The following is a 27674-nucleotide window of genomic DNA, read 5'->3' on the forward strand; positions in this document are numbered from 1 at the left end:
ACGCCAGGGCGGGTGGCTAGTAATAAATAAAATGAATCTATGTTTTGGACACTAAACTGACTTTTTAATTTTACTTACATTATATTCTAGTATTTTTTTATCTGGAAACTAGATCTAGGCAATAGTTCTTGACGTAACCTAGATGTAACCTAAATGTTCAGGTCAAGGTTGTCTGTTGTTTGTGGACAACTATTGAGTACCTGTCGGCTGTCAGTGTATTGGACGTGTGCACTGTGCAGGCGATAGCGCAAGCTTAGCTATGTGGGTCATAGATAGGGATTGCAAAAAAAGAATTCTCAAGAAAATCCGGATATTTGGATTTTTCATGCTCAAATATTTTTGTTTTTCTGAATGAAATAAAATCAAAAAAGAAAAGCTCATTCGTAATAATTCTTTCTTTGCCTATTCTTTGCCTAATGAATACTCGTCTTATACTGTTTTTTTTTTAATTTTAGACAGCCAATTCAAAATGAGGACCTTCCTACTGCTACTCTGTACGATATCTGCGGCGTTCGGCTACCGAATACTGGCCATCCAGAATGGTCCCTCGAGGAGTCACTACAACTTGATGACTGGGATGGTGAAGCCGCTACTGGAGGCGGGACATGAGGTACTTAACAGATTTATAGTTTATTTAGATACTATCAGAGAAGTTGCTTAATAGGCAGATGGGGGACCTATGTAATTTGGTCGTTATACGGCAAAGACAGCCGACATATCACAATTATTGAAACGAAGTTCCTTATCGCGCGTTCGGCGTAATAGAGGCTAGACAGATCACAGAACAGTATTTGACCTCGACACTTTTTTATTAGTACCATCGAGGAAGTTGATTCCTATGCAATTGACAGACCAACGTTATTTGGTCGAATATGTCAATTCAATGTTAATTGTGATCTGTCAGCTGGGTTTGACGTAACGCAACCAAACTACTTAGGTCTGGTAGGCCCAATCCCCTACCCTCCTCTATTTCCTTCCCTACCTTCCCCTATTCCCTTCCCTACCCTCCCCTATTACCCTATTCCCACGCATCTGCAGCTCTTCTGATGCTGCGAGTGTGCGTTTGCTCGTTTGCCCCCTTATTTCATAAAAAAAAAAACAACGTTTGAGTATAACGTTGTACCTAATTCTTGTTTCATCAAATATAGAAGTAAGTACATAGGGTTGCCAACCATACTTTATAATAACGTATCCTACTTTATTTTTGATATTTATACTTTATACTTTTACATACAAATAAAGTATGCAAATATACTTTATTTTCAACCTTTACTGTGATGCGTAAAACAAAATACTCATTATGGGTAGTTACTAGTTATACGATTTACAATTGCTGAACGAACTGTTTAAAACGGATAATTCAGCTTTCACTGAAAGAGTTTCTAGCGTTCCGTAGTCAACAAGGAACCCTTATAGTTTCGGTATGTCCGTCCGTCTATCCGTCTATAGAGCATAAATTATTTAAAGGACAATGCTAAAATAAAACCCAGAGCGAACAGAATAGAATAGAATATAATTTATTTGTGAAATGCAGGTAAGTACATGTAACAGGTGTTAAAATTAATACTGGTTTCACTACATTTCCACCTTCGTCAAGGTATACCTACAAAATTACAAATATTTCAAAGTACATCACGATTTCAATTAAAACTAAACAATATTACTTAAATTAATGTCAATATGGAATAAATAAAATAACAATATCTATATATATAAAAATCAATTGCTGTTCGTTAGTCTCGCTAAAACTCGAGAACGGCTGAACGGATTTATCTTATCTTGGTCTTGAATTATTCGTGGAGGTCTAGGGAAGGTTTAAAAGGTGAGAAAAATTTTGGATGTGTGGCGGTACCCACAAATCGCCTAATATTCCTGCATCGCGCTATCGAAGTTTTCTGAGCGCGTCGGTATATATACGACAACTGAAATGTATCACGTGGGCTTCGGCCTGACCGAGCATAACACCTCGCTCGGTTGGAAGATCTTCCTTTAGCGTCGCCACGCATTATCCCACAGATGTATAGATGCATGGATGTATATGTAGATGTATGGATGTTTGTTACTCTTTCACGCAAAAACTACTGAACGGATTTTAATGAAACTTTACAATAATATCGACGGGTGCAAAGTAAAAAAAGTCATCTGCAATTTTGAGTTTTTCGTTTTTTTGTAGAAACTAGCTTAAAATATCATGTTCTACAACATAACAAAAACAAAAATTCAAATATCACCTTATTTCTGGTACTTTTGTCACGTAAAAGAAGACATCTACTCCTGTTTTGTGAAATTGCACGACGTAGATGCGGATAACTACCGCTGATCGTCTATACGCGGGACGCGCGGGGTTAATGTTATGCGGCATAAGCGGCTATCTGCCATATAGCTTTTTCTACGTTGCGATTGTGATTTAGATGTCTCAATTTACTTTTGTAAATTAGTATTGTTTGTTATGTTTATGAGTACCTTTCTATGTTAATTCTTATTGTTATTATATTAATTGACTTCTAATTTCTTTCTGTTATTTTTTACTGTTGTTTCATGTTCAGAAAGTCCAAAACAACTTTTTAAAGAAGTTGAAAGTTTCCAGAACATAAACGATAGATTTATCGAGCAAAATACTGTGTTGCCCGATGAAGAATTATTGAACTTCTATAGAAAACCTTGATGTATCAGCGATGAATACAAATTAATATAAGTTAACTTCGTAAGATAAGTCCTCATGATCTGAATACTCTGGGCCAGTCACACCAGTTCACTCTCAGTCTAAAATATAAAATGATTTTGAAAATTTGGATGTCGATCTAAGCAAATTATTGAATACGCCAACGCCCTCAGAATACAATTCATCACTTCAAGTCCGCCGCGTCCATTATCAGTATTAGATCAAAATATTTTGTCTTTTTTATTAAACAGATAGTTTGATCTCATATAATCTATGACCTGCTTGAGTTTATTAACTCATATATCGAGCCATCGAGTATATTATCCCTCTCAAACTGTGAATCTTCTAAAGACAACACCATTGATACTTCTTCGGCAGTGGAGGCATCAAGTGATTGTTCTACGCCTTCCTCGTTAAACGGTAGAAAAAGACGTCAGTTCAGTATTGATGTAAAGAAAAGGCGATTGAGAAATAAAGACACGTGTATTGACACGTGACGTAAATTACGACAAAATTTAGGTAAACAATTACATCAGTCCAGAAATGGGAAATTGCAACCTGCAAAACATCATATTCCGGCATTTGCAAGTTTAACTGTAGCGCAAAAATATCTCGCGAAGTATTCATTTTAACTTATCTTTGACCGGTTTTAGGATCTCTGTGATCATGAAAAGCAATTAAGAAATCGTTGAAATAAAATTTCATTTTGTGTTCTGAAGAATCGTATACATTCCTCCGATGGTGTAAAACGTCCGGCGATGCTTATGATGTTATAATGAACCCATCATGATCACAATTCGCAAGTGCCAAGTACAAAGACTTACTCGTAATAAGCCTCTGCCTAAATTATAATAATTTACAACATAGTTCCTGTACTGATAATGATACTGAATACTTTTTAAATTAGTTTTAAAGTAATTAAAGTATTGACACAGAATTTAATTTTTGTTGTGAGAAATTACGATTTGTACGAAAGTAAATGAATGATTCCTAAGTATATCCAAACTAATATTAAAATGGGAAAGTATGTTTTTTTATTTATTTATTTGTTTGTCCTTCCTTCACGCTCTAACTAAGAAACTAATCGTATTGTTTTTTGGCATAAACTTATTTGAAAAGATAAAACCGCTTATATTACTAGACTACTTTTGGTCTTGGAATAACATCATGTTTCTAAGGGAGCTTACAGCAATATTTGCATTTTACGCGATTTTCAAATTCCACGCGAGCGAAGCCGCGAGCAAAAGCTAGTATTTCATATTTTAACTTCCTTCTAAATCGTGCACCTTGCACCGAATCGACAACGTAGAAAACGATATCTACGCAATTATGTTCTGAGCTTGGTGTTTTTAAGGTGTAAAACGGGCATTAACTACATATTTTAATAACATAAAGTGTTATACTTTACTTAGGTACTGATAATGGCACTAGTGATCGGTAAAAATACTTTAATAAATATAATTTTTAATTCCCACGTAGAAACGACCAAGTGGTAGTTAACTCAGTTGTCATATTTTCAAGCGCAATGTAGATGCAGACAACTACAATATCTCGTAAATTAAACATAAATAGAAGAAATTAAATATACATGTAGATTAATTTATAAATAATGAAACAACGATGAAAATTTCAATAAATTTGATTGGAAATTGACAAAATGGGAGCATTTTTTCCTATTATGCGCTCTCCTGAAAAGTAGCTGTTTTGTAGATGACTCTTTTTACTTTGCACCCGTCGATATAGCTTAAACATCATAATAACACATAGGCTACAATTTTAACCGACTTTCAAAATGGGGGAGGTGTTATGTTCGTTTTCTTATGTTCAACGATTACTCCGTCGTTTGTTAACCGATTTTCAAAATTTTTCTTTTGGGTATCATCATAAATATAGGGTATCATCCCAATTCGGTATTATATTCACAAAAGTGGTGATCTGATGAAGGATCCATAAGTAAACGAGGGAACTCCTCAAAAATTATAGGGAAATATGTGGTGACTTCGGTTTCGTGAGAAGTATTCTAAGCATATGCTACCAACAAGTAAGATTTTGAACCGAGGTATACCTGGTATACCGTGGTTCGGAAGGTGCTGAGAGAACTCCTGATTCTTTATAGATACAAGTTTGGGAGTTTCGGCGTTGTTTTAAGAACGGAAAGCATATGCTTCTATGCAAATTACATTCATCATCAACATCGTCATCATCATCACTACCATATTATACCATGTTATTGGTAAGTACTTTTCATAGTCTTTTAGATCGAGACTCGAGTTTGTCAAGCGATAATTTAAAAAAATCTATACCTACCTAATATTATAAACCTGAAGAGTATGTTTGCTTGAACGGAATCGGAGGAACTACAGATCCGATTTAAAAACTTATTTCAGTGTTAGATAGCTCATTTATCGAGTAAGAACTAAGACTATAGGCTAAGACTAATACGACGGAAGAAACTCAGGAAAATGTGGGAAAAACGGGGGAAATATTAGAAATTACGAACTACTGGAGCAATTTTTATGGCAATATTTGGCACAGATATAGAGTAGACCAAGTGAAGGGAGTAGGGACATAAGAGCTATTTTTATGGGAAAATGTACGGTTTCCGTAAAATTCCTAATTTACGCGGGCGAAGCCGCGCGGGACATCTAGTACATAATAATTATTAGTTTGTTAACAATTGAAAATACATGTCAAATTATTTCAGGGCATCGTCATTTAAAAATTCAGTCACCAAGTAATACGATTTTTCAATTACTATTAATGATAGTCGTTTTTTAAAAGATACAGGTGTAGCTCAGAATTTCAGTCATAATAAATGAAATAATTATTATGTTTAATGTATATTATATTTGTTGGCTAAATAGAATATATTAATGCTATTAAAATTTTGTCAGGGGTAGTTTTTTATCTTCTTTTAAAGTTATGTTTTTAATGCTTTTCTTTGCAGTACTTAGCAGCTGAATTGTTATTAGAATGCCGTTCATCTATTATAGTTTTATAACAATTATAAATTTCCATAATTAAAACGGTCCATAAGAATAGGGAACTATTTTAGGTTGTGTAATAAAAAACATGGTTTAAAGTAACACCAAATATATTTTTAAACAGTTTACATAATATTATCTATAACACCTAATGTGATATTTTCCAGCATAAGAGCGGGGTGTGAAAAATTGGACGGATGTCTGGCCCATCCCAAAAAGTATATTATTACACATTAATCATATTTATTTGCTCAAAAACATGATTACATGGATTGTTACAGTGCGCCATGTTTTGCTATGACAAGCGTGCAAAATAAAAAAAAAAGTAATGAAATGAAATGAAATTAAAATGAAATTAAAATAAAATGAAATGAAAATGAAATGAAATGAAAAATATTTATTTTTAAGTAGGTTAACAAAGTTAACACTTATAGAACGTCGTGTCTACATGAGGCCTAGCACCGTAGTTTTGATTTCATCACTGTTTAGACTTTAGAGTATCTACATGTGTAGAGACTCTAAACAGTGAGTCTCTAACCTAACCTTATGGTTATAAATAATTAGACTTCGGATTATATGCACGATCAAAATACTGAAATATGCATGCAAATATGCATGAAAAATGGCCTAAATATGCACTAAATATGCACAATCAAAAGTCACTTAATATTAAAATTTATTATTTTTTTGAAGAGTTTTCCGGTGGTGCCGTTGAGAGGATTCCACACCGCCCTTTTTTCCATACAAACGTTGTCCCCTGTTTCTTCCCTGGATAATGCTAGTAGAGTTATAATTTTTTTCCTGAATATCTACGGCCACTAATACAATGTCCCTATGTTTTCTTTTTTTTCATAATTTAATTATTAAATAAGATATGAACGTTCAAAAACCCAAAAAAAATGGCCAGATTTTCCGCTGTGTTCAAACGTCCAGAAAACAGATTTGGCTAGATTATACAAAAAAAGCAAAACATAGGAACACAGCTCAATCCTTTTTTTAATCTTTAATGAAAAAAATACTTAAATCGGTTAAGTTTTGGAGAAGGAATCAGGGGACAACGAATCGTTGATTTTCTGGATTTTCTGCAGTTGTCTCTTTCGCGTTCTGCGGTATAGGCTTGAGGTAAGGGAGACAGCTATAGATATTACACGTACTTTTTTTTCATTTCTCTAGCCCCTGGTGTATCCTCTTAATAAAAGCGCCAATTTTTTAAATTTCATCAAATCTAGGCTTTTTCATTTCTTATACAGCACCAATAATAATTTTCTACATTTTCCGATAATCTTAATGCCCATGGAAGTTTATCAAATCGTTAACTATTTTATTCAAAATTTTTAATAATGTTGCCAACTACAAAGACAAATTTTGTATCTAGAAAGATATTGTATATTGGGTGTACTTATAGCAATCTTTAAATGGGTATGGACCACATATTTGAAGTGTTTTGATCTATCGTACCTCTGTTTTGTGGCCTCGGTGTGTGTCATGATTAGCTATTTTTTAGACTACGAGGGCATAATACTACCGAAATATGCACTATCAACGAAAAATTGCCAAAATATGCACTATCACCTAAAAAGTGCCATTATATGCATTTGCATAATATGCAAGTATGCAAATGCATATAATCCGATGTCTATAAATAATTTTTACATGGGCACAACTTCCAAAAGTTCTTCTTCCATGCATGTATGAGTTAACTAAAGGAATTAAATAAAAAGAAAAGAAAATCGAGTGCGTATAGACAATGCAGTTCACATTAGAATATGTAGAAGGTACGTAATAATATTATGTAATTAAACTGTTTGAATTAGTATATTTTGTGTTACTTCAAACGGTGTTTTAACTTTTAATCACGCAATCCAAAATACCTTGTTGCCCATTAATAGAGCTGCAGAATAACATAAATAAACAAAAAATTAAAAAAAAACACTCCTGACGTAAAGTCAATAGCAATATCTTTCATTTAGTGGTCAAATCTTAAGTGGAAATACCTATATACAGAATTATTTTATTTATTAGGACTGAAATTCTGAGCTACACCTGTTTCTGTTCACTCTCTTTTTTTTTCATACATTTGATACTATTGTCCTTTAAGAATGAATTATTGTTTATTTATTTAAATTAAATGTTGATTGTCAAACAAGCTTCGTAACATTTAACAAACACGTAACAAAAAATTATTAGTATGCGCTAAAAGCATACAAAAATACGTTTTTAGGGCCAATTTATACTAGCGCAAAGTAGAAGCGCATCGAAGCGAATTATTAAAACTGAACATAACAAATTCAACCTTAACTCCATTAGCGTTCACGCACTTTATTGCTTCTGAGAATTTAAAAAGGTGCGCTCATCCGCGCGAATTCGCGTGAATGCGCCTGACCAACTCTGATTGGCCTCACAGAAGTAATGTATGCGTTACGAATGAATTTTCGGTGTTCAGTATTTAGGAATTCGCTTCGCTTCGACTCTGCTCTAGTATAAATTGACCCTAAAACGTTTTTTTTTTGTCAAAAAAAGTTGGCAACCCTAGAAGTACCGTACCTTTGTTTTAGCTTCATGTACCGTACCGTATGGTAGCTATAATGATCTCTTAAAAGTTGTCAAAATTAGTTTGAAGGATCGACATCATAAATAATAATAATTATTGTTAAGCAATTGTTTTTTCTTTGCTTGTTCCTTTCTGATTTTGTAATTGGTCATATGCGACATAGGTATTCATTATTGAATAAGCTCATTAAAATATAAAGATAAAAAAAATTGGTCTTCTGAACCGGATGAAAACTAGTTACTCGCTGGATCATGATAACATTAAGCCTTATTTAGGTACTTAATGTAAATTTGAAATTAACTACGATTACTTTAATCAAGTCGATGATGATGATGATGTTGTTTTCAGGTGACTCTGATGGCGATATTTCCCGAGAAGAAGCCGGTGAAGAATCTACGAATCATTGACATGAGCGTGTTGCAAAACGTTGTTGATGGTTAGTATAAAGGTGGCCAATGGCCATACACGGGACAATTATCGTAACGATTTATCTCCTCGATGTTAAAATCGAACGACAAATTGTACGTGTGTAGCAATATCGCGAACGATTTTACGTTCAAAAGATCGATTGGACGATTTTCTTGACGATCGATCGAAACGACAAATTGTCCCGTATATGAGCACCTTAATATTATGGTTATTACTAGCTGTCCCGGCAAACGTTGCTTTGCCATAATCACTGACCTCTATAACACCAAGACAGGCGATCGCTATCAATAAAATGTTCCTATTTGAATGTCGCCATATAGGCATTTGGCGCTGATACTTGGAACTACTATTTTGCAAATGGCGGTTGTAATATTTTTACCGACTTCCAAAAAGGAGGAGGTTATACGTTCGGCTGTATGTATCTTTTTTTTTGTATGTTCAACGATAACTCAGCCATTTGTGATCCGATTTTCAAAATTCTTTTTGTGTTATATAGGGTTTAACTCGAATTTGGTACCATGTTCACAAAAGTGGTGATCTGATGATGGGATCCTGGAGGAATAGAGGGGACTCCTTGAAATTTGTATGGAAATATTGTATAATATGATTTCAATTTTTTCTGATGCATTCGAGGTAAATGCTACCAAAAAGTAAGATTTCGCACCAGGTTATACCCTGGATCCGAAGGTACCCAACAGAACTTTTGAATCCTTATAGATACAGGTTCGGGGATTTCGGCGTTGCTTAAACAACTGAAAGCATAAGCCAACACATCAATTTATTTGATCATCATCATCAAAATCATAATTATGCCATGGGTCATCACATTATGGCCCAATTATTGATGCTTTTCGTGATATTTTGCATCGAAGCAGATGTTTTTGATGATTATTTCGCTGTTTGTGGACCGAATCAAAATTCTTGTGTTGTTGTATAGGATATAATCTTGATTTTGTATAATAATTACAAAAGTGGTGACCTGATGATGGGATCTATGAGCAATAGAGGGAAATCCTTGAAATTTATCAAAAGACTCATAGTGGTTAAAATGTTGTTTCTAGAAACTTAAACATAGGTTACGAATAAGAGAAAGTTCATACAAAGGTGTCTCTTGGTCCAAAGGCACCGAACAGAACTCCTGAACATTTAAAGATAAAAGTTTTTAAATTGCAGCATCGCTTAGATAACTGCAAGCATTTACCACAATTTCGCTTACAGTAACATAATGTGAATAGTTAACATTCGTAGTGGTTATTTACGCATAAAGCCTTATCTTGTAGATAACTAAAAAGAGTGAAATTATTATTTTTAACAAAAAATTAAAACCGACTTCCAAGGTAAAAACAATAATAATATGACCAAAAAAGTATTAAATATAACTCTTACTCTATAATAGTGCCTTTTTCAGAATTCGTCTAAATCTCAACTATTTCTGTACATACTACAGTCTTCATTACTTTGAAGTCGGTACCAGTCCCAAAAGCTTCAGATATTCTGACATTGACTGAACTCACGATAAAATTAGCTGGTACCGACTTCAAAGTAATGAAGACTGTAGTATGTACAGAAATAGTTGAGATTTAGACGAATTCTGAAAAAGGCAATATTAAAGAGTAAGAGTTATTTAATACTTTTTAGTTCATATTATTATTGTTTTTACCTTGGAAGTCGGTTTTAATTTTTTGTTAAAAATAGGTAATAATATAATCTTATAATATAATCTTCGTATATAATATAAAATTCTTGTGTCACAATGTTAGTCACCTTACTCCTCCGAAATGGTTTTACTGATTTTTACCAAATTTTATATGCACATTCAGTAGATCTGAGAATCGGCTACTAGGTACTTTTTATATTGATAAGTGCATTTGTTGAATAAATAATAGTAAATTATTACAACTCGAGACTGACAGCGACCATTGTTTGTGCGACGGGATAGCGATGGACGTTGCCATGGTGAGTAGTGACATACTAATTATTTAGTCACTTCAATAAAATAATACGGGCGAAATCTATACTAATATTATAAATGCGAAAGTATCTCTGTCTGTCTGTCTGTCTGTCTGTCTGTCTGTCTGTCTGTCTCGCTTTCACGCCAAAACTACTGAACCGATTGCAATGAAATTTTGTACACAGTTATTCTAGAGTCTGAGAAAGGACATAGGCTACATTTTGATGTGGGAAAATATCTTATTTCCATGAAAATATCGATGAAAATTACTTCGCATTGCGCGTGGCCAGCGCTCATCCCGGGGGTCCTGGGTTCGAGTCCCGCAGGCGGAACAAAAAGTTTTCAATGTTCCTGGGTCTTGGATGTGTATTAAAATAATATTTCAAAAATCTTAAATATATTTTATGTATAATATTATAAAAAATCCAGAAATATATCGACGCGATGCAATGAACATTTTAGTTCTAATACGATTCAACAGATGGCGCTTTTTTTTTACTTCGTTGTAACATAGAACTAATCATACTTATTAGTTATTATGTTTTTGTTTATAGTTTTTAATACGTTAGAATATTATGTTTAATAATATTATCACTTGCTATAATAATAATCAATCTATCTGATCTTATAGAACTCCTACTGCATTTCTAAGGAGTTCGAGTGTGTTGTGTTGGCCTATATTCCATCCAGAAAATATTTTTACATTTTAATTCTAATATATGAAAACAGATGGCGCTTTATTTTTTACTTCATTATTATAACAGAACTAATCATACCTACTTTATTATATATTATTGTTTTTATTCATAACTAGCTGTTGCCCGCGACTTCGTCCGCGTGGACTTTAGTTTATAGTGCGCGGTGTCAACAAAATTTGTGTCAAATTTAAAAACTTTTTAAAACCCTGGTAAGTGGTACCCCTCTTAGGGCCGCGCAGCGCGCTACACCGGAATGGCAGCGCTGAAAGTGCTCGCCTCGCCGTTGCCATTCCGGTGTAGCGCGGCCCTTAATTAATCAAAATACCCAAAAACAGCTGTGCAGTGTGCACATAATCTGTACTAATATTATGAATGCGAAAGTATCTCTGTCTGTCTGTCTGTCTGTCAGTCTCGCTTTCACGCCAAACGCCAAAACTACCGAACCGATTGTAATGAAATTTTGTATACTGATAGTCTAAAGCCTGAGAAAGGACACAGGCTACTTTTTTACTGGAAAAAAGGGTTGTAAGGGTCGTAAATTTGTTCAAAAAATTCATAATGGCGTTCATATGGCGCCGTGCGTCTTCTACATGGCGCTGACGCTTGCTCAAAAGTCTTTCTATAAGAGGTGGTATCATCTTACATTTAAGTCTCGATTTTTTTCGATTGTTATATCTATTCTACGGTATTAAATAACTCAGTACTTTATCTGTGCAGGCAGTGACGTAACCTTAAGACCAAATTTCACCAACGACTGTTAAAGTTAATGCTCGAATTAGTATCACGTTAGCTGTTTCGTTTTTTCATATGAATGAAAGAGAAGACAGGATATTTTAACAAGCTGTTAACACTAACAGACGTTGGTGAAATTGGGGCTAAACCTATCAATGATAAATAGTTTATGGGTAAAGTTGTGTAATTGGGGGGCTAAATAAGCTTTAAAATTTGGCATAATATATAAAGTTTAACATACAAAAATGAAGTACTTATTGTTTGCACACTGCACAGCTGTATTGATTTAAGGGGTACCAGGGTTTTTTTATAAAAGCTTTTGACACCAATTTTGTTGACATCGCGCGCTATAAACTGAAGTCCACGCGGACGAAGTCGCGGGCAACAGCTAGTACTTTATATGGCAAAGAAACGTTTGCCGGGACAGCTAGTTTTCTATGTAATTAGTTCACAGTACGCTCACCGCGGCGCTTCAAACTGGCATAAAAAATAGCTGTCATTTTGTACGGCATAGCCTGTCCAGTATATTATAATTTATAGAGGTCAGTGGCCATAATATAAATCAAGTAGGTATTTCACGCATATTATTTTATTGAAGTGACTAAAAACGTCTATCGCTATCCCGTCGTACAAACAATGGTCGCCGCCTTTTTTATTTTTATTTACTAATATTTACACTTATCAATATAATAAGAACCCAGTAGCCGATTCTCAGACCCACTGAATATGCATTTAGGTTAAAATCAGTAAAGCCGTTTCGGAGGAGTGCGGGGCCTAACATTGCGACACGAGAATTTTATATAAGTACTTATAAGATTATTTATCTGTTACCGAATTTATTTCTATCAAAACATCATAGTTAAAAGAAATACATGTGGCACTCGGGGAATGCCGCGGTAAAGCATAGCATTTTTATCAACTTAAGAAAAGTCCACATCGCCGTTTTTCCATACAAACGCTGTCCCCTGTTTCCTCCCTGGATAATGCCGGTAGAGTTATGATTTTTTCCTGAATATCTATGGCCACTATTAGCATGTCCCTATGTTTTCTGTCTTTTCATAATTTTATTATTAAAAAAGATAAGAACGTCCAAAAACCTAAAGAAATGGCAAGATTTTCCTCTGTGTTCAAACACCCAGAGAACAAAACTGGCTAAAATATACAAAAAAAAAATAAAACATAGGAACACAGCTCAAGCCTTGCTTTAATTCTTATTGAAAAAAGTACTTAAATCGGTTAAGTTTTGGAGAAGGAATCAGCGGACAACGAATCGAAGATTTTCTGTTCTTTGATGACAATTTTTGTCGTGTTGTCTCTATCGCGCTCTGCGGTGGGAGACTTGAGATTGGTGAGACAGCAATACATTTTCAAATACCTATTTTCAATTTCTCTCGCCCCTGGTGTACCCTCTTAATGCAATCATAATTCGCATACGCCTAGTACCTGCACACAAACACCGTGTCGATGTCTGGCAACGTCACGCCACCATAGAATTAGAAGGAACGTAACGTAGTATTTTGATATCGTTGCGCACCACAGCCCGATTCGCACCGAGCCGAATTCTGCCGAACTAAAACGACATTAGACGAATGTTAGGTGTTTTTCGTTACAGAATTTCTTGATTCGGTCACCGCGCTTAGAGCCCGCGATAAAAGCTATGCAATATAAAAAGGTTCGGGCCTGTTTCACCACTTCCTGATAAGGCTATCCACCAATTAACTTGACAGCTGATCAAGTATGGAGAATCTGTCAAAAAAGTTGTGAATAGCCTATTAGGCACTTTATCAGAAAGTGGTGAAACAGGCCCTTAAGCGCTTCTTTCTTTAAAAATAACAATACTTTCATAAAAACTTTCATCCCCCCTTACAATAGAACAGAACAGAACGGAACGAAACGGAACAGAACAGAATTATTGCATGAAATGTTTACTTTCAAAGTTTTAGCCGACTATAATGTATCTCCTTTTCTAAAAAGTTATTTTGTAGTAGTGATGTTAAATATTAGTACCTGGATGACCGAGCTTTGCTCGGTATAGCAAACACTCATTGACTTCGTGTTACTTAACAACGCCATCTGCTGGATAGCTTTAGCTGTTGTTGTGTGATGTGTCGTTAAAACAATTAGTTGCTCACAAAATAGTACTATTATTCACCAATAGATGTCAGGAAGAGTCATATTTTTCAGTTTATCGATTATCGATAAAACAAGAATAAAAAGACATTTTCCTAAAAATGATCCTAGCTAGATCGATTTATCGCCCCCGGAACCCCCTATATACTAAATTTCATGAAAATCGTTGGAGCCGATTCCGAGATTCCAACTATATTATATTAGACACAAGAATTGCTCGTTTAAAGATATAAGATAAGATTACAGTAGTCATGTTGACATTCTAAAATCTAAATATATGTTACTGTAAAAGCTCGAACTGCAGTAAATCCTAAGATTTTCTTGTAAAAAAGGTTAAACCTAAGATCTACCAATTCCTAATGGTAAAATGTCTGAAAAGGTCCGATACGAACTTTTACCACCATATAGTTGGTAGATCTTAGGATTTACGTTTAAGGCATGCAACATAATATATGTTGAAAAAAAACGGCTAAGTGAGAGTCAGACTCGCGGACGAAGGGTTCCGTACCATTATAGAGCAAAAGCAGGCCAGAAATTGTGTTTTTAGTATGGATGGCCCCCATAAATCTTTATTTTATTTTAAAATTATTAAAGTGGTATTCACCGTGGAGGAGCCATGCTTCGACCTTCGGCACGAATGGGCCGGCTCGTTTGGAGAAAAAGATCGTCGTAATTATTAGAAATACTTACATTTACCAACTCGTGTCGGTAAATCCTAAGATTTACACTCATATCTTAAGATTTACCGAAATTCGAGCTTTTACAGTAAAATATACATGTTTTTTTTTTCAGACACAAACGACATAAACAACAACGATGTGTCCATGGTTCAATTGAAGGAAATGTTGTCGAACGTATCGACGACGATCCTGAACAATCCGGAGGTGCAGCACGCCCTCACCAAGGAGAGCTACGACGCCGTTATCACGGAGTGGTTGTTCAGCGATATCGAAGCTGGGTAAGCTGTTTGACATTCAGGCGCTTTGCAGACGACGGGGCGGGACGGGCCGGTCAATTTCGCTGCGTACGCCCGTCGATGTATGCGGCTGCCCGCGCCGCGTACCGTATACAAAGCACACGCTGTCTGCGCTACATGTAAACTGGTTTATGTGATCCACGGCGGGCAGCCGCGGACATGCGCCGCCAGTGCCCGACGAGCACCTGCGGCGCGGTCTTTTTGCCCGCCGTGTGCGATGGTAATATAGGATTCCCTTTGTGCTATCGTTCGCGGCGAAATTGACCGGCCCGCCCCGCCCCGTCGTCTGCAAAGCGCCTTAAGGCCTTGTATTCCCAGAAACGGACGATTTTCAAGATTTAAAAGTGACAGTAGACACAAAAATATAGTAATTTAAATTCTGAAAAAAATATATGTGGTACTTAAGGATCTAACACAGTGGAATCCAGATTCCATTACACAATATCATTAACTTCACTCGATAGAAAAAAATCCCAAAGTTACCTCTTCTTTTAACGAAATTTCCATACCATGTCCAAATTATTTGAAATTTTCAGATAATTTTTACACTGAATTAAAGACAAAGAATATATTTAGGGCGATTCGTTTTTTTGACTCAATTTAATTGATGTATAAAAAAACGACGATCAAAAAACTATAAAATAGCAGGCGCAAAGGTTCGGCTGGTACGCTTTCAGTCCCACACTTTGCGCCTGCTATTTTATAGTTTTTTGATCGTCATTTTTTATTTATATTTTTGTGTCTACTGTCACTTTTAAATCTTGAAAATCGTCCATTTCTGGGAATACAGGCCCTTAAGGTACTTAATACATTTTGTATGCGTTCACAACTCAAACTGCTCTGGAATCTAGATCATTGTTGTACTATCAGAGAAGTTGATTCCTATGCAAATCGGGGACCTAAGTAGTTTGGTTGGGTTACGTCAAACCCAGCTGACATATCACAATTAACATTCATTTGACATATTCGACCAAATAACGTTGGTCTGTCAATTGCATAGGAATCAACTTCCTCGATGGTACATTGCGTCGTCAAAGCAGAACGCATCACATAGCATGCTATGTGATGCGTTCACATAGCATGCTGTGGGAACACATGCTATACAGTGTTCACATAGCATGTGTCAAAAATACAAAACGGTTATTCACCCTCCTGCGTTGAACACCGAGTCCGTCGACACAATATATCGATGTGACATATCAGTTATCACAGCAGCACCATTGTGGTGTCTAAAGCTGATCGCACATCTGTCAGCACCGTACGCGCCGTACGCGTCGAACGCACCGCATAGTACACGAAATGTGGCGCGTACGATGCGGACGAATGTGCGAGGTTAAAATGCGGCACGTTCGGTGTGTGCGTGCTGAAAATGTGCGATCTCTTAACCACAACCGGGAAATGACGCGTTGCGTGCGTTTGGACATTGACACTGGTGCCTGGGCCTTGTTGTTTCATCTCGCCTAATTGCTTTTTGATGAAGCCTTCTTGGTCCACGAGTGTGCGTTAGCAAGTGTGCGTATGTGGTTTCTGCACAGAACAATAAAAACAGGGTTTCTGAGATTTTTGACAGATCTATTCACTAGCGCTTTTGCAGAGTAGACAGAACCAAGGAGTACCTCCACTTCAAACAAACGGCGAATGTGTACGCGAGTTGGGCGCAAATATTAATTTGAATTTTGAACATATTGATTCACCGTATAAGGGTTGATTCAGACCGCAACGAGACGCGTAGATGCATTTCTAAATTAGTATGGATTTGACAGATTCGCAAGACGTCTGACGCAATTAAAATCTGTCAAATCCCTATAAATTTAGAAGTGCATCTACGCGTCGCGTTGCGGTCTGAATCAACCCTTATACGTCCATGGTTTCACCATGCTGGGTAACGCATTAGTACTGCGTGCGCCGGCCGATATGACATAAACTACGTCAAACTTATAAATTTCGAGATCTCTTACGGCCATTCCCAATATTTGATCTATCTCTAGTTTTGCCCTACTAGAGATAGGAATAGCTCACAATTGACATAAAATATATGTCTCTAATGTCAATTGTTAGCTATTCCTATCTCTAGTAGGGCAAAACCAGAGATAGATCAAATATTGGGAATGGCCGTTAGTCGATTTTCTCGTTACTTCTGTTCACTCTAGCTTTTGTTTAGTTAACGTCAACTACGTCTACGTCAAGTTAACACATCAACAAAACTATTGAAATTATAAACTCCTGTCAAAAAAACTCCAAGTCCAACAGCTGGGTACTAAAGCATAAAGTACAGTTAAACATGCTTATTTTAAGCACGAAAGCATGCTTCAACCGAGCAGTTGCTGCTAGCTACTTAAAGCTAAAAAAGCGAGATAGGCATGCAGAATGCTTACTTTGAACAATGCTTGGACACACGTGCTCATAAGCAGCAACTGCTCGGTTGAAGCATGCTTTCATCATTCGTGCTTGAAATAAGCATCCAGGGGCGTCTTTCCCTAATAGGTGCAGTGCGTGCGTTGCACACGGGCGCCGCAGTCCCAGGGGCGCCGAGTGCTGCTCGCAAGGAAATAGTTATTATTAAATATTATATTAAATGATTATTAAAAAAATCTTATGTTATGTTTTTCTTAGTTGTCACTCTTTCCTTCCTTAAAATACTTTATACCCGTGTGTAGGGCCCTCGCTTTTAGTGAACTTCCCTGTCAAATGTTATCAAATGACTATATTATTAATTATTATTATTATTTGTGATGTCAAAATAACAATGAAAAACTCATTATTTGGACATTTATATGAAGTACATTTGTATAGATACGAGTATGTTAACATGGGTACGTTTTGGGGCTTAGGATGTTAAGGCCAGTCAATAGCACATCATGGTAGGTATTCAAAACCAAAAAAATCTTAATCTACAAACAATAGAGTTTGTTATCTATTGGAGAAATTTGACAGTACCTATGTGGTAACTTGATGTCCAGTGGCTTCAGGATAAATGATCCATATGATACTAATGGACTCCTCACCCTAAACTGTACTTGCACTTTCTAACCATTTCATTTTGACCGCGCGCTTGCTAGGTTGCGCTAGGGTAATGTTTGCACACGGGCGCCACATGGGCTAGAGACGGCCCTGTAAGCATGTGTAATTGTACCGCAACCAATAATATCTTCTCACCCGTACTCTATCCGTTCCAGTTACGCAGCCGTGCTCCAAGTCCCCTGGATAGTGCTGCACGGCGAGATGTCTCCCCACATGGAGAACCTGGTGGACACGGTGCGCCACATCCCCACCATCCCCACCATGTTCAACAGCGCCCCCATCCCCATGAACCTGCCGCAGCGGATGATGAACACCGCGTGGTATCTGCTGATGAGCTTCGGGTTTCTGTAAGTGTTCGCTTAAAATATTTAATGCAATATGTCAATTTTACCGATAGGATTTCCTATGGATTTCCTCCAAAACAAATAACGCGTCGATGCAATGTTGACGGCCATTCTCAGGATAGCAAAATTTAAGTGTCCCGGGCTTGTATACTCTGTAATATTATCTTATTCAAGTATGCAATATTTTTAAACGGTAGATAGCATCCGTAACTAGCTACAAGCTTAAACACAGGCTTCTAATTTAAGTAATTCAGACTAAATTAATTTAAGTCGTGTTCAAAAATCATGTTTTTCTCATTACCGTGACGTGTCCCCACGCCAACTTGATCTCGAAACTTGCTTGTAATTTTTATAACATACATATTAACCATGATCTATTCATCGTTTTAAATGCTCATAAACATTGGTTATCGCATTGGAAAATATCGACTCAATAGGCCCAGCCTATAAATAGTTATCATGAAATAATCGCTTGTCCTATCAAAAGTTCTAATTACCGTATCGCATGCTGTTTTCGGGTGCCCACCCAAAAATAACAGGATTTGGCACATTACAAGTGCACGGGTCTCTTCTCCTTAGCGTGTTTTTCAACCTCGTGAACACAAAGTTAGTACAATACCACCCGTGTTTCTAAATGAAGTTCCACTTGCTAAAGTCAATAAATTCAAATACCTGGGTCATTGGGTAACTGACACGCTTGCTGACGAAGTAGACATTAAGAGGGAGCGAAGAGCGTTGGCCGTACGTGGGAACATGTTAGCTCGTAGATTTGCAAGATGCTCTACAGAGGTGAAAGTGACTTTTTTTAAAGCTTAATGTCAGTCCTTTTACACATGCAATCTATGGGCGAGCTACACCCAGCGTGCAATAAATGCTCTTAGTGTTCAGTACAATAATATCTTTAGAATGCTGTTAGGACTACCGAGGTACTGTAGTGCCTCAGGTATGTTTGCCGAAATGCGCACTGATGGCTGTAACGCCATACTAAGGAAACGAGGGGCGTCATTGATGCAGCGTGTCAGAAGTAGTAATAACAGCATTCTAAGGGTATTAACTGACAGTTTTGATGGTTTGATAAGGCATTGGATAGAGGTGCATGTTAGATAGAGATTAAGTTTCATTAATAGTTTCAACCATTCATAATAAATAATTTTATACTATAAGAATTGCAATGTAATTTAAATTTTAATTGTACTTTCTACTAACACTATGGATTTCCTGTGATCCGAAATAAATGGCTACTATTATTATTATTTAAATTTACAAAGTTTCATAGCCCTTTGGGGGCTGAATTAATAAAAAAACTTTCTTAGCGGATGCCTACGTCATAACATCTACCTGCATGCCAAATTTTAGCCCAATCCGTCCAGTGGTTTGGGCCGTGTGTTGATACATCACTATGTCAGTTAGTCCCTTTGCGATATATACATTATTTTTTTTGGATGGGAATGACCAGACAAGAAATTGGAGAGAAGAAGGCTTGTTCCTTGGAAACGTCGAGTAAAAATTTGAAATTACCCAGTTTTATATCAGAGATCAAGGGAAAAAGTGAAAAAAGGTATACTTTATAAAAGAAAATACTGCTTATCAGCGAAATTCTAACAAAATGGCGGAAGAAAACTCAAAAGAGAAATGAGTTAAACTTTAGAGCTTATTACAAAAGGCAAAAAAAAATAAAAAATGGAAAAAAATCGAGAAATAAGTGTTCATGAATAGAGATGAACTTGTAAAATTACGAGAAAACAAAAATAAGTAATTTTCGAGATGTAAAAGCTGTGACCTACATTTGAGTTGCTATTCTGTCCAAAGAGATTTAGAATATAATTATTTTTAGGTTCATCGTACCTGGATCTTAATAAATATCTACTGATTAAAACAATATTTGTTGTTATTTTCGCATTTACAGATTTTATTTGAAAGTGTCTATTTCTTACTATTGGCAGGTTATGGTTGTATAGGACATCGTTAATTCTACCCCTTTTACAATATTATTAATCAGTGTTTTTCTATGATGTTTTAGATAGAATTATAATGCTTTCTAATTACCGTTACACAAAATTTTACATTTGTCTAATTACCGTACCCATAAAAATTTTAAGGCTTATTATCTAAAAAACTATAATTAACTATACCACGCCAAATTTATTACGAGTATTGTATTCGTATATTTCATTACTTTCATATTTTAATGAGTTTAAGTCAAATTAGCGAAGAAAAAAATGGTAACGTTGAATTGGCTAATGGGGCATCGAGCATCGGCATCGATATTTTTACTCAAGAAAATAAACATTGAAATTTGAATTAACAGACTTGACGTCCCCGGGACTGCTGGGCTGCTAGTTTCATATTTGAATGTCTCATTTCAAAATGCCTTCGCAAATTTGCCTTGTGAATCGCAAAACTCTGTCCTCACTGGAAGTCCAATGCAAGTCAGCCAATCGGTTTCAAAATATCCTACTACATCTGAATAATATATCATCGTTCGATCAAATGACGTAGTATCATGCCCTTCACAGAAAAGACTTCCCAGCAGACGAAGCGGAATACCACGCGAAGTTCGGTCGCTTCGCCGAAGCCCGCGGGCACAAGCTGCCGCCCTACTGGGACGCGATTCGCAACGTATCCATCCTCTTCCTCAACTCACATCCGTCCTTCACGCCTGCCATCAGCCTGCCGCCTAATGCTGTCGAGATCGGCGGGTACCATATTGATGATAATGTTCCACCGTTGCCAAAGGTATAGTCTAGTGTTTTTTAAGCTTTATGCACAGAAATTCCTACAATGTTTCTTTTAATCCAAGCGTGAGCATATGGGAACTCAGGGGTTGCGGGACGACTTTCGCAAAATGCTTTGCCTTGCCTCTTAAATTTTACTTATCGTGCAATACCTGAACTACCTACTTGTTCTTCCTACCAACATTTGTGCTAAATAGCGAACCACCGTCCACCACAAATTAGCGATGACGTATTATATAAGTTGGTTGTTTCTTTTCTACGGGAATTAGGGTTGTTGCTGGTCGTTTGATGTGACAATTAATTAACAAAGATATTGACTCCTTGTAGGACTTACAAACACTACTGGATTCCTCCAAAAACGGAGTGATCTACTTCAGCATGGGCTCTGTCCTCAAAGCCATGAGATTCCCTGAGAAAGTGAAGCAGGACCTTGTCAAGATGTTTGCGGAGCTTCCCTACACCGTGCTGTGGAAGTTCGAGGCAGAGATCAAGGATCCGCCCAAGAACCTCCACGTCAAACCCTGGATGCCGCAGACGAGTATTTTAAGTAAGTATTCTAAGGGCCTGTTTCACCATTTCCTGATAAGTGCCAGATAGGATATCCACATGGGCGTACCGAGGGGGCAGGGGGGGGGGGGGGGGCAGCCGCCCCCCCCCCCTGGATCATGTTGACGTCTCTACTATACTTAGTAGGTATATTATCTAGTACTTTTATGTATAAAAATTAAGAAAACGAATTTTTGCCATTTGTTTGCAATACAATATTTTTACAACTAAAAGTTTAATCTTATATTCTTTATAAGCACCTAGCTTATGAAAAATCTGATTTGCCCCCCCCCCCCTGACCCAGAACCTGGGTAATATGCCCTCTCCCTGGCACCAGAACCTGGGTACGCCCATGCCTATCTACAACTTATAGTATACTCTATCTGTCAGATTACCTGTCACATAAGTTGTGGATCCGGCACTTATCAGGAAGTGGTGAAACAGGCCCTTAATGTTATAAATACGAAAGACTTTTTCTCTGTTACCGTTATAGTCAAAATGCATTCGCCGAATGCATTTAAACTGGGGTCCTGAACCGGTTTAATGAAAGACATTGAAATACCTGTGTCTCGGAAAAGGTCGTAAGAGAATTTTTATTTATCGCTGTTTTACTGAAGGCTCTTGCTCGATAAGCTGATTTCGTCTGCGGTACGGGCACCACGAAGGCCGAGCTGCTTGGCTATCACTTCGGAAATCGTGGGCTCGATTTCTGCTAGTAAAGGCTTACTATTCATTTGATTGTCCATGGATAAGTAGGGATTAAGCTGCACGTCCACTGGATCGGAATCAGAGCGTAGGGAGCGGACGGAGCGTCGGCATTCATGAAATGCCGATGGGGTGCGTCCACTGCATTCGCATTAAGCATCGGCAATTTAGAAACTCAAAACTCAAACTCAAAAATTTTTATTCAGAATAAATTTTTTCAAATATTCTCTGAACGTCGGGGCTACACAGATGCCTACCACCGGTTATTCTTTGTCCGTCATAGCCTGTTAACGTGCATTATGGAGGACGATATTAGTGACGAGGATATTGTTGTAATTAGCTGTATTTTATCGGAACCACTTTCATTCATTATTTGCCCAATTTCATCCCAAATATTGTCTCTCCTAAGTTGGCATAATGTTGATGTTTTAGATTGTAAAGTTATTCATATTTTCCACTAAAGTAATTAAAGTATCGTCATTCATCGTGAATAAGTATTTATATATAGCTGTCGCGTCGTCGGAAACACGTCGGAAGAAAACTTCGGAATCCGAATGACGCGTTCACTGCGGATGAAGTCATCGGCATAAATACCGGTCTCAGGCGCAGAAATGCCGATCCAGTGGACACAGTACTGAGTACCATAGAAATCAATAAGCAACAAATCCGTACGCTGTGTACGTTCCGATTCCCATCCAGTTGACGCGCAGCTTTAAGCGACATCGACACTAAGCTGCAGGGGAGGGACGCGACACTTCACGTTTCAAACTGACGTTTTGTGTCTTCCTTTATACTAGCGCAGAGTCGAAGCGAAGCGAATTCCCAAAAACTGAACACAGAAAATTCAACCAGAGCGTAACGCATACATTAATTACTTCTGCCAGGCCAATAAGCGTTGGTCGGGCGCATTGACGCGAATTCGAAAATAATAAAGTGCTTTAACGCTTTGGAGTTAAGGTTGAATTTGTTATATTATTTAGTTTACTTAAATAATTCGCTTCAATTCTGCGCTAGTAAAAATTGACCCTTACCGCTTACCACTTGGGTACCTCATACGATTTCACACAAATAATATTTGGCCGTGCGTGTCGCGCTGCTCCGCTGCAGTTTAGGTAATAACTATTTACTTATCAGTAGCTCTAATATGAGTTTAAAGCTATAGTACTTATAGATACTCGATACCGACTACGTACATTTTTAGTATGGCAAATTTTACAGCGCCTCTAGCGGTTACTTGCGGAACTAAAATCGCCATACTAAATATTTACATAGTCGGTATCGAGTATCTATACCTAAATACTGTAGCTTTAAACTCATGATAGAACTACTGTGTTGCAGTGTAGTTACGCCTAGTGCCATCTTACAAGTGTTATCTAGGTGCCAACTCTCGCCTATATCTTTGCAGCTCATCCGAACGTGAAGGTGTTCATAACACACGGCGGCGCGCTCAGCATCATCGAGTCTCTCCACTTCGGTAAGCCGATCCTGGCTGTACCAGTGTTTGGGGACCAGCCCGGTAACTCGGAGCAGGCGGTGCACGCCGGCAGAGCCCTCGTGGTACCCTACTCGCCGGATATGGTACCAGAGTTAAGAGTGGCCTTGAACGAGATGCTTACTAATGATAGGTAGGTACTAGGTGATGTTTAAACATCTGTATTCTGTAGATTAACCTATCAAGCCCCGTACGCTCATACGGGGCTTCAACAATAGAATACAATGGCATTTCCGAGAATCTCCGATCGACGGATTTAATGTAGAAAGATTTGTTTGTTAACATTGGATATAGGCTCTGAAACTATGTCGATTTTGAAAGTATCGTAGACAAGTAGTTCTGCAATGTAGTTCTATGTATGTTGTGTCCCCGATAAAATATGATAATGAACCTAGGTAATGCGAATGCAGTTATAGTTAAATTAGACGCAATAAAAACGTAACCTAGGAATAATTCGCATAGAGCTGAAAATTGGTAGAGACCACAGACAGATCAAGATGTCGCTCCATTTGTATGAATTTTTTTTCCTAACTACTGTGACGTACCGATGATAAGAAACGTGACCATTGTCTAGGCCAACATTTCTATTTGAATTTCTACAGCTCAATTCGTCACTTTATTATTATAAAAGGCATTTAGGCATTTTTAAAATTCCGATTGACGTCCGATTTCGATAGCAGACTAAAGAACAGACTTTCGAAAGACGAGCATTGCTCGTCGTTTGGGAAGTACATACACATGCGGTATCTATCTAGATTTATGTATGTGGTAGAGACGTTAAATATACACCACCTCAAAGTTTTATTTATAATTTCATACCTAAGTATATACATTTTTAGCTCTATGCTAATTATTACTAGGTCAAAAGTTTTATTTTCCTCGGCTATTATTTAAATTTTGGTGGGATTTCTATTGTTTACTTACCTACTTTCAGTTACTACAAGCGAGCGCAGTACCTGTCGAGTCTGTACCACAAGCGGCCGGTGCCGCCGAAAAAGCTGTTGACCAGCTATGTGGAACTCGCCATTGAGAGCAAAGGTAAGCATAATATACCATTTTTTAAACGCCATGTAAGTACCAACTAAAGTACCCGAAGCGGTAAGTGTAAGCGTTTTCGCAACTTTGTCTTAGGCGAATAAGCGGAAAGTGGTTAAATAGACTAACTCTAGTCGGGAACGACTAACTCTGGAACGAACTGTCACCAGCAGCAAACCTTCAAGAAAAGAGCGTATTCCCTCTTAAAAGGCCGGCAACGCACCTGCAGCTCTTCTAATGTTGCGAGTGTCCATAGGCGACGGCAGTTGCTTTCTATTAGGTGACCCGTTTGCTCGTTTGCCCCTTTATTTCAGAAAAAATATAGAGCACCGTAAGGGTCAATTCAGACTGCAACGCGACGCGAAAATATGCATTTTTGGATCAATTTCGTATCCATACTAATATCATAAAGCGGAAGAGTTTGTTAGTTTGTTTGTTTGTTTGAACGCGCTAATCTCAGGAACTACTGGTCCGATTTGAAAAATTCTTTCAGTGTTAGATAGTCCATTTATCGAGGAAGGCTATAGGCTATATTTTATTACGCTAAGACTAATAGGAGCGAGGAAATAGAGGAAAATGTGAAAAAAACGGGGGAAAATTATTTGAAAGGGTTTATTTGGACGCGCTAATCTCAGGAACTACTGGTCCGATTTGAAAAAATCTTTCAGTGTTAGATAGCTCAGTTATCGAAAAAGGCAATAGGCTATATTTTATCACGCTAAGACTAAGAAGAGCGAAGAAATAGAGGAAAATGTGGAAAAAACGGGGGAAATTATTTCAAAGGGCTTATTTGAACGCGCTAATCTCAGGAAGTACTGATCCGATTTGAAAAATTCTTTCAGTGTTAGATAGCCCATTTATCGAGAAAAGTTATAGGCTATATTTTATCACTTTAAGACTATTTTTTTTATGAAATAAGGGGGCAAAAGAACAAACGGGTCACCTGATGGAAAGCAACTTCCGTCGCCCATGGACACTCGCAGCAGAAGAGCTGCAAGTGCATTGCCGGCCTTTTAAGAGGGAATAAGGTAATAGGGGAGGTTAGGAATGGGAAGGGAATAGGGGAGGGTAGGGAAGGGAATAGGGTAGGGGATTGGGCCTCCGGTAAACTCACTCACTCGGCGAAACACAGCGCAAGCGCTGTTTCACGCCGGTTTTCTGTGAGAACGTGGTATTTCTCCGGTCGAGCCGGCCCATTCGTGCCGAAGCATGGCTCTCCCATGTGTATTGTATAATATATAATATATTGTATAGTATATAATAATGGCGAAGAAATAGAGGAAAATGTGGAAAAAATGGGGGAAATTATTTGAAAGGGCTTATTCGAACGCGCTAATCTCAGGCACTACTAATCTAATTTGAAAAATTCTTTCAGTGTTTATCTAATACTGAAAGAATTTTTCGAGTCCATTTATCGAGGAAGGCTATAGGCTATAATATTTTATCACGCTAAGACTCATAGGAGCGAAGAAATAGAAAAATGTGAAAAAAACGGGGGAAATTATTTGAAAGGGCTAATCTCACGAACTACTGGAGCAATTTTTCTGTTATTTGGCACAGGTAACTGGTAAGAAGTAGACCACGTGAAGGATCATAGGCTATTTTTTGTGGACTAATTTGTCTGTGAAATATCTAGTTTACGCTGGCGAAGCCGCGCGGTCACGACATCACGCGTAAATGGCTGGACCCATTTTGCTGAAATTTGGTATAAATATACTTTGAGTCCCGAAAAAGAACATAGGATACATTTTGTCCCGGAAAAATGTACGGTTACTGCACAATATACTTTTATGATTTGCGCGTAAACTATTCAATCTATTTTGATGGAATTTGGTATGGAGATACTTTGAGTCTCGGGAAAGGACCAGTAATACTAATTTTGTCCCGGAAAATGTACGGTTCCCGCACAATAAACTTTTATGATTATCGCCTAAACTATTTTATCTATTTTGATGAAATTTGGCATGGAGATTGGAGATACTAATTTGAATCTGGGACAAGGAATGTTTTTTTTGTCCGGGGAAAATGTGCAGTTCCCACACAATATACTTTTCTGATTTGCGCGTAAACGATTCAGTCGATGTTCGGGGACAACTATTAAAACTAAAGTCCACGCGGACGAAGTCGCGGGCAACAGCTAGTAACTAATATAATTTGTAAAAGTCTTTTATTGCGTGCGACGTCATGCAAGTCTGTCAATTCAATACAAATTCACAAATGCATCTTCGCGTCGCTTTGCGGTCTGAAATCTGAATTGAACCTAAGCATATAGTAGGCCGATGTCCTCAATGCGCCGAGGGTGCAGAGATCATTACTTATGCTTATTAAAAAGGTACTAAAGTTCTGAATAAGTAGAGAGAAAATTTAAAAAAGGCTATCGCAGTTTTAACGTAGCTATTAACGACGACCTTTAGAAACAAGATCAATTTTCATAGAAATTTTGACACATATTTTTGTCCAGGTGCCCACCACCTGCGCTCCAAGACGCTACTGTACAAGTGGTACGAGATCTGGATGCTGGACCAGGCGGCCGTACTGCTGGCGGTGCTGTACATCCTCTATAGAGTCATCAAGAAGATAGTGTGTCTGATAAAAGGAATGTTCTCGAGAACGAAAAAAGTTAAGAAGCAATGATATTCCGCTAAGGGAATATGTAACTTGTAAATAAATATTTCATACGAAA

At 37.4% G+C, this 27674-nt stretch overlaps 1 protein-coding gene across 1 annotated transcript; it reads left to right on the forward strand.

Annotated features, from left to right (window-relative positions):
• The first annotated feature begins 202 nt into the window (after positions 1-202).
• Positions 203-27674, forward strand: LOC121725709 (UDP-glucosyltransferase 2-like). The gene is made up of 10 exons (XM_042112771.1): positions 203-261; positions 456-610; positions 8546-8633; positions 14930-15095; positions 18290-18481; positions 20995-21214; positions 21541-21760; positions 23870-24089; positions 24891-24994; positions 27453-27674. Exons 2-10 carry the CDS (start codon positions 470-472, stop codon positions 27623-27625), a joined length of 1524 nt encoding a protein of 507 aa, XP_041968705.1. The 5' UTR covers positions 203-261; positions 456-469; the 3' UTR covers positions 27626-27674.

Source organism: Aricia agestis, chromosome 3 (genome assembly GCF_905147365.1).
Source record: "Aricia agestis chromosome 3, ilAriAges1.1, whole genome shotgun sequence".
Lineage (NCBI taxonomy): Eukaryota > Metazoa > Arthropoda > Insecta > Lepidoptera > Lycaenidae > Aricia > Aricia agestis.